This window comes from Corvus cornix, chromosome 6 (genome assembly GCF_000738735.6).
Source record: "Corvus cornix cornix isolate S_Up_H32 chromosome 6, ASM73873v5, whole genome shotgun sequence".
NCBI lineage: Eukaryota > Metazoa > Chordata > Aves > Passeriformes > Corvidae > Corvus > Corvus cornix.
In genome coordinates, this window is record NC_046336.1 from 16,684,679 (window position 1) to 16,699,369 (window position 14,691).

The window sequence follows — 14,691 nt, forward strand, 5'->3', positions numbered from 1 at the left end:
ATACAAGTGGGACTACTCCACTCTTAATTACAATTACCAGACACAGTCAAACTGGATTCTCTTCTGTTAAAAAGGAGAGAGAATTTCAGTATGTGATGACCAAGAAAGACTTTTTGTGTTGAAAACTATTTCAAAATAACATTTAGGCCCTGCTACATGCCATTGACTAATGCTTCTGCAGGAGAAGGAGTCTGAAAGCAGCTCAGCTTGCTTGTCTGAGGGTGAGAAATTTTGCTGCACTAAAGTTTTTTTGCTGTCTTCTGTTGACAGCATAGGTTTTTAGCAAAATTTGAAAACCACTCTGGTTGAAAGATTATTTGATATTGAAAATTATATCTCTGGTAAATTTCCTGCAGGGAAGGACATTTCTGAAAGCTCCTACACTGCCTTGGTTGGCAATTTCTTAATACAAGTATTAGAGAGACAAACTAGGAGTAATGCACCTTTTGATCTCCTGTTCATAAACATGGAAAAGCTGATGACAAAAACAGCCACAGAGGGCAAGATTCGTCTTGTGGTGAGTTGAGCATCTTGAGGAAGGATACAGTCTTAAACAGCACAGTTAGGATTCTGAACTTCAGGAGGTGGGACTTTAGCTTGTTTAAGCAACTGCTCATCAGATTTCCCAAGGAGACTATCATTAGAAAGAAACTTAGGAGAGCTGGCTGAGCTATACAGTCCACTGTACAGGGAATTTTGTCAGAAGAACTGCTTAGTGAACAAGAATTCCTTAGTGCACATGGCTCCTAATTAATCCACAAAAGTAGATCATATTAGAAGTGGAAACAAGGATGGGAAACAAAAGGATATAAAATCACTACTCTGGCACTTAGAGACAAAAGAAGGAAAGTCAAGGCCCAGCCATAGCTAAAACTAATGAGAGACTTGAGGGAATTATGTAAGTATGCTAGTAGCTGAAGGAAGCTTAGACAAAATGTGGCTGTTAATGAATGAGGGAAACAACTCAGGAATAGCTTATACAGAAAGGTTTGAAATCCTCAGTATCTTTTTGCCTTGGTCTTCACAGGTAGAGCTTAATCCCAGATGTCCCTGCATACCAGCATGATTTGGGAAGGAGAGGGATGATCAACGGCCAAGGAATAGCAGGTTAGAGCTTACTGAGAAAGACTGGATGTATTTAAATCTACAGGCCAGGTAGGATTCACTAAGATGAAAGCTTATCACCATAATCATGGTGATTATGAGAGGTACCTGATGACTGGAAAAGGGTAGTGTGTTACGCCCACCTTTAATAAAGAGGGGAAGGATGACCCAGGGAAGTACAGCTGAACAGCCTCCTCTAGCTCATGGGGAAGAGGGCAGATTACCTCATGTCCCTTGGAGTCAATTTCCAACTATGTGAGGGACAAAACTGTAATCAGGAAGTGGCAATAGCACTTGGCCAAAAGTAGATCATGCTTTAGGCTGGCAGGTGATGTAATAAGAGCTTGTACCATTTGAACAGCAGCTACTGGAGTGACGGAGCCCGTCTTCTTGGGAGTGGCAGATTGTACCATGAGGAGCAATGGTCACATGTTGACATTTGGCAGGACATTCAGAAAAACTAGATAAAGACTGTAGCACTGGAAATGGTTATTGAGAGAGGCTGTGGAGACTCCACGCTTGGAAATTCAAGTGTCAACTACACAGAAACATGGCTTGACCTGGTAGAGCATTGGCAATTAACCTGCCTCCTGCATGAAGTTGGCCTAGACAACCTCCAGATGTCCCTTTCAACCAACATTTCTACGATTGTGTAAACAGCCTGTTATTTTCTAAGATACTAAAGAATGTTCTTGAGGAAAGTTTATTTTTCAAGTTTTGTAAGTGCACACTCTACTAAACAATGGAGTGACTCAGGAGACAGACGATGGGACATGCCCTTTAGCTCACATCCAGCCTGCTTCCATCAGTAGTTCTTAAACTTCCTTGACAACTGTGTAACAGACTGGAATAAAAGGTCTCAGTCCATAAGACAAAACCATTCTGTTGGAAGTAGCAAAAAAGAAATGAAGTACTGAATTTGCAGACTAAGTAATTTTGCAGTAACATAACCATTTCCTTCCCAACAGAGATAGGAAAATTTGCACTTCTGCTACCCGAGTTGCACTTAGGTTTCCCCATGAATAGTGGAGTTATCTGTCCAACATTTTCAAAAGCCCCATCAGAAACATCTCTTATTGAAAAGGCACTAATTTCTCAGAGCAAGACTTTACTTAATATTTTCAGCAGTACAGAATAGGTGAATTAGCTGCTAATTCCCTGCTTTGGTTACCACTGATCACATTAGTTCCCCTATGATCACTGGAGAACATCTATGTCAATACATGCTTTTCATCTTGTCCAGAGTAATACATTGTACTCCCAGTATCTAATGAATTTATGCTGCTTCTTCAACCACTAATATCTGCAGATTTAGATCATTTGTACAACACTGTTTTCAATTAAGGCAATTAGCAAGTACAAGACAAATACCAAAGGACAGTTAAAATCATTGTATTCTGTGGTATTTGGACAATACTGAAGAATCATGCCTGTATGGTACCATACCTGCACTTGAAAAAAAAATTACAACTTAAAAAGATTAAATATTTTCTACAAGTATAAGATAATTTATCAGAGTACCTTCCTGAATTCTGCCATCACCTTTTCTTCTGAGACATAAGATTTGCATTTTCAAAACTTTTTTCAAGTTTTTATTTTCCTTTCCATTATTGTAAGCTTTTTATTTTGGCAACTATAACTAGACTTTGCTTTAAAGAAACACCACCTTCTTTCCTGCATTTCTACATAACAACTCAAACATGTGGTAGTTCTTCTGCGAGGAGACCTGTGTAAGTACATGGCAGCTCAGTAAAATTCACCTGCTCTAACCTGGGAACTAGGCAGTAACAGAGCTGGCTCAGTGAAGAGCTCACAAACTACAAAAGAACAAAAGAAGCAGATGCTGCTGAGAAGAGAATGCTCCTTCTGCCATTATTCTTTTGTAACAGGAGCGAAAGTAAATAAATAAATTACACAAACAAAAAGATACCATAATAAAAGCATTTTTTTCTTAAATCTGAACTGATTTCTGATGTAACTATTTTCCCCTCACCCCAATCTTTTAAAAGTTACTAATGTTCATTAAACTTCAACCATAAAAAATCAGCTTATACTGGAATTTTTCCAGTTTCTTAAAAGGGAAAGAGAATTTAATAATATATTTACCTCTCTCTAATAAATTTACCTCTGTTAAGTACCTCAGTCTTTCCTGATCCTTTGTCACTATTTTCCCTCTGTATCCAATAAAGGATGAAGATCCTCCTTAGCACTCCTTTTCTTGATAATGTAATTATAGAAACATTTTAAAATGTCTATTATGGCAGTAGCCAGATTAAGTTCTGGTTGGGCTTTGGCCCTTCTAGTTTTCTCTCTTCATAACTTCACAATATCCTTGCAGTCCTTCTGGGTTGACTGCCCCTTCTTTCAAATTCATAAACTCTACTTTTCTTACTAAGTTCCAGACAAGGCTGTCTGGACAGACAGGCTGGTCACCTTCCCTGCTAGCTCATCTTTCTGTCCATGGGGACAATCTGCTCCTGTGCCTTTAGGATTTCCTTCTTAAAGCACATACAGCCTTCCTGGACTCTTCTGCCCTTCAGGACTGCCTCCCAAGGGACTCCGTCAACCTAGCTCCAAAATCCGCCCTCCAGAATTCCAGGGAAGTGGTTCTGCTAAATGCCCTCCTTACTTATCCAAGAATTGAAAACTATATTTTTGTTACTGCTGTGCCCAAAGACATCCTCCAACTGTCACATCACCCACCAGTCCTTCTCTGTTCACAAACAGCAGGTCCAGCACGGCCTCACTCAACAACTACGTCACGAAGTTATCTTCCACCCACTCCAGGAACCTCCTAGACTGTCTTCTCTCTGCTATTTCCAGCAGGGATCTGGTAAATTGAAGTCTCCCTCCAAAACAAGTGCTAGTGATTGTGAGACTTCCCTCAGCTGCTTATCGAATGCTTCATCTGCCTCTTCATTCTGGTTATGTGATCTGTAACGGACTCCCACCATGGTACCTGCCTTGTTGGCCATTCCCCCCAATTCTTACCCATAAACACTCAACTCTATCATCACCTTCACTAAATTCTAGACACACACCTGGTGCTACCCCACCAGTTCTCCTTCCTTGCCTATCCCTTCTGAAGAGTTTTACAGCCATCGACTGCAGCCCTCCAGTTGTGTGAGTTATCCCACCATGTTTCTGTGATGGCCACTGTGTCATAGTTTTCCTGCTGCACAGTGGCTTCCACTATTTTAATTCTCTCTGTACTTCATACAGTAGGGATGGAACATCAAATTGTAAAAATTGACAGTGAAGATAACAACTGCAAGAACAGCACTGCACAGAAATGACTGGAAATGCCAAGACAAGACTTCTAATTGATATTTATAGAAGGTTTAAAATGGGAAATCTACCAGAAGACATACAGTTCCCCTTACTCTTCTTTTAGAGGACTTCAAATACTATTTGAAAAGATGCCAAATTCTCAAGAAGGTCCAGTGAAACTACTGCCTATTCAGGAATAAATGTAAAAAAAGTCAAGCATGTAAATAAGCCTCTGAAAGTAAGATGACAGAGTTTGACAGGACCATTCATACATTTAATATAATTCATACATGCCAATGTTTCAGATGTAGTAGGACCAGAAGACAACTTAAACAACTTTTCGTGAGATGGTTTCACTGAAAGAGATCTACTCCCTAAGTAAATATTTTGCCACCTTTCATGTATTTCTCTGCGTTGTGCCATGGAACTCATTAGAGAGATGTGTGCCAGTACTCACCAAACTAGTGTACCCATCATACACACTGCCAACAGATACGTTAGCTTAAGTTTCAGAAGCATGGCTGTATTATCAAATAAGCACACCTGACCCAATGATCTCACCTGTGATCAGACAGGCCACAGTGATACAAGGTTGGTGTTAGAGCCAGCACAATCACCACTAGGCTTAGGGGAAACAAAAGGGTCTCTGTACTCTGCAAGGTGTTCAGCAGAGCTGGCATACCCTCACAGAATGGGTCAGGTTGGAAGAGACCACAGTTGGTCTTCTGGTCCAACCTCTCTGCTCAAGCAGGGCCATCCCAGAGCACATGGCACAGAATTACATCCGGACTGTTCTTGAATATCTCCAGTGAGGCAGACTCCACACCCTCTCTGGGCAATCTGTTCCAGTGCATGGTCACCCATACAGAAAAGAAGTTCTTCCTCATGTTCAGGTGGAACTTCCTCTGCATCAGTTTCTGCCTATTACCTCTTGTTCTATTGGCTGGCACCACTGAGCAGAGTCTGGCTCCATTCTCTTGACACCCACCCTTTAGATATTTACACACCTGAATGAGGTCCCCTCTCAGCTACCTCTTCCTGAGCCTGAACAGGCCCAGCTCCCTCAGCCTTTCCTTGTAAGAGAGGTCCTCCAGATCCTTAATCAACTTAGTACTCTCTGCTGGACCTGCTCCAGGAGCTCTGTACCTCTCTTGTACTGTGGAGCACAGAACTGCACACAGTTCAAGATGACCCAGACTGCAGACCAGTGTTTAGGAAACTCCAGAAGAGACTGGATTAATTCAGAGTATATAATTTAAAAGTTCAGTAAACAAAAACAAGCACAGTGGTCATATTAAACACATTAACAATTCAAGAAAATATAACTTATGAAGGAGGAACTATTTTGAAAAGTACTACTTACAGGTATGGAGGCACTCTGTTACTGTAGTTGGCTTGATGAGATAGCCTTTACAGATATAGCAGGTGATATGAGGATTGAAATCTTTCACCAAATGCTTCCTCTGAGTAGCCATTCGTGGGGCAGGAAATGCTGGCAGAGTGCTTGGGGACAGAGAAGCAAGTCTGAGAGGGGTCGATATCCACAGTTCACAAGAGCTGTGGCGCTACTCTGTGCAACTGGACTTCTCCAGGCATTTGATCTTAATTCCGCAGGTCTCACTGAGACATGGCTCATAACTCCTGCTCCTGTGCCGGGCGAGTCATTTTCCTACCTGTAACACACGTGGAAAAAGAAAGCTGTGTGAACCTGGCCGGACAGCGGCGATGCCCGGGAGGACCAGTGTCGCCATGAACTTGGCAGCAGCACGGAGCTGTAATTTACATAACAGCAGCCGCCGTGCGCCGGCAGCCGAGGTCCGAGGCCGCGCCCCCGCCCCGCCGGGCTCCGGCCGCCGGCGGGACGGACTCGGGGCCGCGGTGACAGGTGCAGGGGCCGCGGCCGCCCCGCCGGCACAGCCCGCCCGGTACAGCCCGCCCCGCCGCGCCGGGCCCGCAGGCCGCGCCGGGCCCCGCGGGGAGCAGCCCCCCCGCCGCCCGGCCCCGCGGGACCCGCGGCCGGAGAGGGCGGCGGCCGCCCGCCCCTGCCCCCGCTCGCCCGGCTCCCGTCCCTCCCCTCCCGCACCTGCGGCGCCTCCCGCCCCCGCCGCGGCCCCGGCCGTACCTGGCGCAGCCCCGCGGCCTCGGGCGGGCGCCCGGCGAAAGAGAAAGGGAAACGCCGTGCGCCTCCCCCGCTCGGAGCGCTCCCTCCTCCCCGCCGGGCTGCCGCGGCCGGTCCCGGGGCGGGCGGGACGGGCGCGCAGGCGCTGCTCCCGGCCGAGCCCCGCTGCGCCACAGCCCGCAGCGCCGCTCGGGGCGGCGGCGGCCGGAGCCCTGCGCTGCCCCGCACCGCGGGCTGCCCGCGCACGGCGGCCGGACGGGAGCGGGGCGGCGGCGCTGCCGGCCCCAGGTAAGAGCAGGAGCGGCGCCCGGCCCGCGCCCTCGGCCCGGCATACATCCGCTGGAGCACCGGCGCCGTTTCTGAAAAATAACTTCAGCTTCTGCCCGTGGAAGGGTGAAAGTTAAACCCATTTCTTCAGCCCGCAAACACTAAACACTGCAGTAAGTTAGCCCAAATCCCATGAAAATACGTGAGCTTTCCTCGAACCGGGACCAACTAGCCAGCGGCTTAGCACGAGTGAAAGCTGTCTCCGTGGCTCAGTGCATCTGCTTTTTGCCCCCCTAGTCACAGAAATCCATCATATTACCAGGTAATTATCCATAAAACTAATGCTCCCTTTATTTCCCAATTGTATTATTTACAGAAAATTTCTTTTATACCGCTTTGAACAGTAATGACAGAAACATAAGGAGACGTTTCCTGTATCAGCTGCAATGCCACCACATTACCTGCGACTGTTTTAGGTCTTTGCTTTTCTGTTCCGCATTTCGAAATAAGTGCTTATTTTGCACTGGCCCTCCAGTGCACTTTCCCTTTCATCCTTGTGTAAGTGCTGCAACAGCAGAAGGCTTTAATAACTTTGGCCTGTTTCTGCCATCCACTCCTACTGCTGTAATATTTACCAGGCAATAGATCTCCATTTACAGCAATTCAATTGCTAGTCTGAGTCAGGTGCATCAAAAACAGCTACAATTAAAGTTACAGTGAAATGATGAATGCATGATAAACCAGACACAGAGCAATTCAACAGAATGTGAATGATTTTTCCTGATAAAATGTTAATCTTCTATGAGGTTATTTCTCTACAACATGAACAGAAGTTTATATAGCTAAAAATCTTTTGAAGCAGCATAGAATCATAGAGTATCCCAAGTTGGAAGGAACCCGCATGGATCATCAAAGTCCAACTCCTGGCCCTGTACAGGAACATCCCAAGAATCATACCACGTTCCTGAAAGCATTGTCTAACTGCTTCTTCAACTCTGTCAGGCTTGGTGCTAAGACTACTTCCCTGGGGACCCTGTTGCAGTGCCCAACCACTCTCTTGGTGAAGAACCTTTTCCTAATATCCAGCCTAAATTTCCCGTGACTCAGCTTCAGGCCATTCCCTCGTGTCCTGTCACTGGTCCCCAGAGAGAAGAGATCAGTGTCTGGCCCCCTGCTTCCCCTCAGGAGGAAGCTGCAGACTACTATGAAGTCTCCCCTCAGTCTCCTGCAGGCAGAACAAGCCAAGTGACCTGAGCTGCCTGCTGCTTGTAAGGCTTCCCCTCTAGGCCCCACACCATCTTCATAGCCCTCCTTTGGACACTCGCTAACAGCTTTAGATCTTTCTCATGTTGAGGTGGCCAGAACTTTCCCAAGCACTTGAGGTGAGGCTGCACCAGTGCAGAGCAGAGCAGGACAGCCACCTCTGCTGATGGGCAGGTGATGCTGTGCCTGATGCACCCCAGGATTCAGTATGGTTTAACAGAGTTGTGTTTTGATGATTTTGGCTTTCTACTGTTAACCGTTGTTTGCATTTTTATACCATAAAGCACACTCAGACAAGTCACAGGCTAAAGAACGCTAAACAGAGAAAGAGACAACAAAAACTATACATATCTCATGGGAATATTTTCTTTAGTCCCATTCACTCAGTTTAGTAGAAATCGACGTATTTCATAATGTGCGTAAGAGTGGCGCTGCTCCAATGTAGTTTGATACAGCATTACTAAACTTATATACATGCATTTAAAACAAGCAACTGCTGATGCTCTCCTGGCTCTTTCCAAATCACTGCATCTGGTAAGGCTTGTTTGAATACTAAACTGTATTCTAAGTGAGATTTCGAAGCATAGTTTATCAAGTGTCCCATTTGAAATAAAAGAACCCAGCATTTTCTAAACGAATTAATCAGCTAGGCTCATATTTACACAGTAATGGACACACGATATTCTATTCAATCACATTTAAAAACTCAGTTATGTCCTTTATTATACTGTGTAGCCCATGCAGTAATGCTCACACAGCAGTTGGGATACTTGCAAACATACACAGCTGGTATTGATTCCCGTAAGTCATACTGAAGTCCCTCTTTTAAGGACAACCAGTCCCATGCCAGGTAAGTGATAGTGTACCTGACAAATTCTTGCCTCATCTCTCCACAGTGCAGGAACTCAGCCCTGCTGGTACCAACTTGTATTTATGAGATGCTGACTGAAGGTGATGAAAGCTGAGGCTTTCAGCACCTTTCCAGACCACAACATAAAGAGCAAATGAGAAGCAGCACAGAAGAAGCTCACATTTCATTATCAGAGGAAAGTAGATTCTTAAATACTTATGCTTTATATCATCAGGAAACAAATTATGTTAATAAGTGCTTATGAATTAATTATAATTTCAAAGATAGCTAACTCCCAGCATTGCATACAACAGGTTTATTTAAAAATACAGGTCCATATAAGTGATGTGAGCATTTTGATCTACTTATAGTAGTTCAAAGATAACGAGAATAGTGCTTGAATCAAACAAGGCAGTCATTTCATACTATGAAAGAAACAGAATTAAGAAATGAACGGAGCTCATCAGAGTAAATATATGTCGTGTGTTAGTGACAGGAAACATGGTATGACAGAGAGGGTGATTATAGCCCTCAAATGAGTGATGAAAATACAGCTGCTCTCATTTTTCTGTGTTTCTTAAACTTTTGACTTTTACTCAGCAGTCCTCAGTGTCCTCTAACACAGTGCTTACTTTTTTTAAAAGCCAAGTCCTTTTTTCACATATATAAGCTTTCCTAACACATAGAAAATAAAGGCTACTTTCTAAGCATGATCAACCTTGAGGAGTAGTTTCTTGAAATCCCTAAAGAACTACTGGATGTGAAACAGAGTAATTACTTACTTTAACATGAATAAAATATATCTTTTTAAAGGAACAGCCAGGACACACAAGAACTTGTGAACTCCAAGCATTTCATTCAAGCAGTTCTAATATTTTTTGAAATATACCAATGTTTGATGTCAGCTCCCAAGTAAATTTCAGAGATGAAATAAACATTGTTCAATAAAGCCAAATTCTCAGCAACATTTTAAATGAGTGAATAATTCTGACTTTGCAAGAAGATCCACATTGGTACAATGTTACCTCCCTATTGAGATACTCTGGAGTCTGTTTCTAGGCAAATCTCCAACTACCCTCCAGTCATCCTAAGAGTTACTTGTATTTTGTAAATGGAAGAATTACTGATGCACATCTGAACTAGGAAACTACCAAAACAAAAAATCCCTACTTTTCTTAATAGAAATTCTGTAGCAATCTGGATGACATTTAGAGAGAACTACAGTATTCACCTTCACTGAATACTGATTCTCCAGACATCTGATAGACGTGCCATTCTACAGCTTTTAAAAACTTGAAAACTTCACAGAATTCCTTAGGTTGGAAGACACCTCTTGAGATCATCTAATCCAACCTGTCTGCTCAAGCAGGGTCAGCTAAAGCAGGTTGTCCAGGACTGTATCCAGCTGGGTTTTGATTATCTCCACAGATGGGGCTGTACACTCTCTGGGCAATCTGTTCCAGTTTTTGATCACCTTCATAGTAAAAAAAAAAGTTTTCTTGTTACCAGATAGAATTTCATGTGTTTCAATTTGTACCCATTACTTTTTTTCCTGTCAGTGGGCACTACAGAGAACAGTTTGACTTCTATATCTTCATTCCTTCCCATCAAGGAATTATATATGCTGAAAAGATCCCCTTGAGACTTTTTTTTCCCAGCTGAGCAGTCCCCAAACTCCCAACCTCTCCTTACATAAACAATGCTCCAATCCCTTAAACATCTTTGGGGCCCTGAGACTTGCTTCATGTCCGTCTTGTTCTGGGAACTGGAGAGAGCACTCCATATGTCACCTCATCAGTGCTGCACAGAGAGGAAGATCAACCTCCCTCAAACTGCAGGCAAATTACTTCAAATTTACTCAGGTAGGAAGAAGAGATCACATATAACCACTCTGGGATATCTTATTTCCAGTGTTAAATTCCCAATCAAGTAGAAAATTATCTAGAATAGAACACTAATTGGGTTGGCAGGACCTTGGACATCATCTTTGCTCAAAGCAGGTCTAATGGTAGTTAATTCAGATTGCTCAGGGCTTCATCCAAAGAAAGTCTGAGTATATCTAAGGATGGCAATTATACAACCTCTCCAGGCAACCTGTCTCAACCCCTGACTATCCTCATTGTGCATTAATTTATTTGGGTCCAGTTGGAATTTTCCTTGCTCCATCGTGTATACTTTCTCATATATATGAATAATTTACTAGCAGCAAGTAAACTTAGCTCTTACTGCCATTACCAAAGTCTTTGCCATAATCTTGGGATCATGTGACATCTTTGCTTTTTAGGCAAAGAGTAGTAACACTGTTTATCATATAAAAAATAGTATTATGCTCAGTGTGAAGACTGCCTTTGATTTGATGGGAAACAATAGGAATTAGGCTATTCTTATCCCCATCACTCACTAGTGAAAATGATCAGCAATGAGGTTTTTGCATTTCTACCATGAGGGTTTTTCTTCATCCCTACTGGTCTCTCTATAAGAAGCCATATATTAGCACATAATAGCACTTCTGGGATATATAGAGGATTTCTTAATGCTTACTCTTCTTTTATAGCCTAAAGTAAAGTAGCAAAGCAGGTTGCAAAAGGCCAACATCTGTATTATTAGGCCATTGACAAATACGTAAACAAGAAAAATGCATTCAAGAAACACTTCAAGGGAAAGGTAAAATTGTGTCACACAGTGTTCCAATTGTATTCAACTAAATTCCAGGAACTTCTAAAAAGTAAGAGAAATTGTAAAGTAAGTTCCTACAGACTTTACAATAATTGGCTTCTAGTAAAGAAGAGAGAATCAAATAACTGACTCTGGCAAGGGAAAGATGAGCAGATCTGTATTGTTAAACATTTCCTTAGCACAGTAGAATACTGGTCAGCCATAGCACACACTGTCTCTTCCCAGCTAGGGAAAGAGAAAACAAGAAACAAGGTCATAGCAGTGGGAGAGGGAGACTGCCAGTGCAAGGAAAAGAAATCATAACTCTGAAACAAAATTGAGTAGAAATTGTCACAAGCATGAAGGAGACAATTTAACTTTAGTCACTTGTATGCAGAGGTTGAAGGGAAAAAATATCTGGTTTGGAACGTATTATTAACTGACCATTAAACATACTGAGTGAAGATCTTGGGACCAGTTTGACATATCTCCCTGGAAACAACAAATTTAAGAACTGTGGTTATAATCTTCAGAGGTATTGCAAATTTAAAACCACCAATCTATCTCAGCAGAATCCAAACTTTTCAGGTAAAAGCAGCAGTAGATTTAAGAATTAAGTGCGATGGGCATATTTTTAAAAGGTATTTTCCTTCTGTTTCCTTGATTATTTTGTCACTGTTTTGGATTTTTGTTTTGAAGAATAGTTTTAACAGGCATGATTACATGTATCAGACACAAACATATCCAGAAACTTCCAGGAGGAAGTGAGACAAACTTACAAAATTTTAGTGACCAAATTGTCTATTCAGTTAACCCAGTGTCCAATGTGTGAACTGTGATCAGCTGTTGCTTTCTGGTTTGTTTGGGGTTTTTAAAGCATGGTACAGGTATAGATGGCCATGTAGCCAAGATGCTTCTTCATGTGAGAATGACCTAACTGACATTGTTTTGGCTTTAAAGGCAAAGATTCTTTGTTATTGTATAAAACCTTGTATTGTTCCACAACAGTTGTTTGTTTTTTTTCATAGGTAATCAATTTTTGGTGAAGTGCGGTTTGCCTTTGAAGCATCAGAGACTGCTCACAGGGAGCGATGCGACGGCAGGAGGTTTACAAGATATAAAACCAAGATGCTTCTGTGCCTCCATTTGCCTGTGTGCTTGGTTAAAAAACAATGATCCGTGGTGGAGTTAGGATCTCTGGGCAACTAAAACACTGGTGGTATCCTCAACCTCTCCTGGTTTTATCTTATGGCATGCTAACTTCCATGCACTTTGGTCTGCTGTGCTGCATCTCCTTCACCTTTTTATAGGGTATTGAAAAAAAAGTTTTGTGGTTCTTGGTATGTTCTGTAGGCTGCAATGGAGCAGGCATTATTTCAGAGTTGCCTGTGATTGTGGAGAACCACAGGGCATGACCAAAGCGGTCTTTTACAGTCCTATGCTTTATATAAATTTCTAACAATTCTGTATAAGTACAGAAGCTAGCAAGTCTGTGTAAGTAGAGCAAGTAATGGTGGTGTGCTTTGGTAACATCTTAAAGATGCATAATTTGAAACAATTGCCTTGGTTCTTAATCAGTTGTTCTCCCTGAACCATGAACATCTCACATCATCAGAATTCCATTTTTGGTCTCCGGCCATTTACTTCACTTCTACGGGAGAGTTTTTTAGACTGTCTCTGAATTAATGGAAATCACACCTGTGTTGCCATTTCTATTATTGTATAATTTCCAATACTTCTTAACTATTTTACCTATTGCCATCTGATTATATGCTTCTGCCAGTTCAGTTTCCTTTTACTCTGCTCTCTACATTAGTATCACCTGCTTATTCTGAGGCTTCTCCAGAGAAGATCTGCTCTGGAATTAATGCTACTTCAAGTCTCCCTGCTACTCCACAATGGAAAAAAATAAAACAATTGGTGACACTCAGATGATCAGTGATTATCAGAAAAATTCCAGTGCTGTACTCATGCACAGGCCAGCCTTAAACAGCTGTTGTCTGCATGGGCAAGACTGTGTCTCCTCCACAGACTTCCAGGATCTGTAAGTCATAGAGAAAACACTTTGCCAATTCGATGTATCTATCCTTCCAGGGGAAAAGTATTTCCATAACAGTATGAACATAGGTTTCCAGTTTGCTAATCAAGTCACAATGTAGTCTATGCATTTTCACAAAACAACCCAATGGCTACTTGCTATAATTCTATTACTTTAAAAAAAATCCTTGTTTCTGTCAGTAATGTATGTCCTCTTCCATTCTATACTGCATTTTATACCTATAATATATAAAAATACCTATTATATATAATAGATATTTTTCCCACTCTTTTTTTCCCCTTAAATTATCAAAGCCACTTACATCAACATATACACCTCAGCTAAACAATTACCTGAAGTCTTCAAATAGTTTTACAGAGTGTCATCTCTCAATTTCCATGAAATTAAAAGACAAATGAACACAATGAAAACAAACTGTAAGAAGCCTCCAATGATTCCGACCACAATTGTTACTAACAGATTTTGTTTCTTACAGTTGAAAACTGGCAGGAATGCAAATCAAATCGTATCACATATGTCAAACAGCTTCACAATTATGCAATCAACTTGCACTGCAAATTAAAAACAAGACTTGCTACTAGATCTTAAGTCAAAACAAATTCAAAATGTCAATAAGCTCAGCAAAAGCATTCCTCAACAAATCTACTCATGTCTGTTATGATGGCAGAACCAGAAAACAAAGAGGCTTGAAAGGAGGTAGAAAAGTAGAGACCAAATTGCTTCATCTTTTACAAGAGAAATTACTGACATTCACAATGTCTTAGGGAGTTAACTACTCCAATCAATTTTCAACAGGAGTTCTGTTTCCATCTCTCTCAAGAATAAAACCTTTAACTTAATAACACACTGTTGGATGGACTCCATTTCATTTGAACTGCATGGGACTCATTCATGGGAAATGTCACTTTGTCAGCCCATTAAAACAGTCAGCTTCATTGGAGAAAACCTAACACAGATACTTGTGAATTTGATTCTAACTTGTAAAATAGGGAATGTTTGTTCTGGATAAACTAAGAGAAAATAGGGCGCAGACTGAGATACCAAGCTTCACATCCTTCTATGATCTTTTTTGACAGCAATTTAGCATATATATATATATACATA

The 14,691-nt window shown here is 42.0% G+C and overlaps 1 protein-coding gene and 1 long non-coding RNA gene across 5 annotated transcripts in view; one reads left to right on the top strand and one right to left on the bottom strand.

Annotated features, from left to right (window-relative positions):
• The window catches only part of PCGF5 (polycomb group ring finger 5), a 65,930-nt gene that overhangs the window by 28,261 nt on the left and 22,978 nt on the right, over positions 1–14,691 (bottom strand). For 3 of the 4 annotated variants that reach the window (XM_039553558.1, XM_039553555.1, XM_039553556.1), the window contains one exon: positions 5,738–6,047. In XM_039553558.1, coding sequence (XP_039409492.1) covers positions 5,738–5,849 — 112 coding nt within the window. In that variant the 5' untranslated portion in view covers positions 5,850–6,047. Of the gene's footprint in view, positions 1–5,737; positions 6,048–6,496; positions 6,608–14,691 lie in introns of those variants that run through there. The other variant, XM_039553557.1, reaches the window with a different exon arrangement.
• Positions 6,772–14,431, top strand: LOC109146269. Its single transcript, XR_002048187.3, has 2 exons — positions 6,772–7,082; positions 12,557–14,431. It is a non-coding gene; the product is annotated as an uncharacterized LOC109146269 (long non-coding RNA).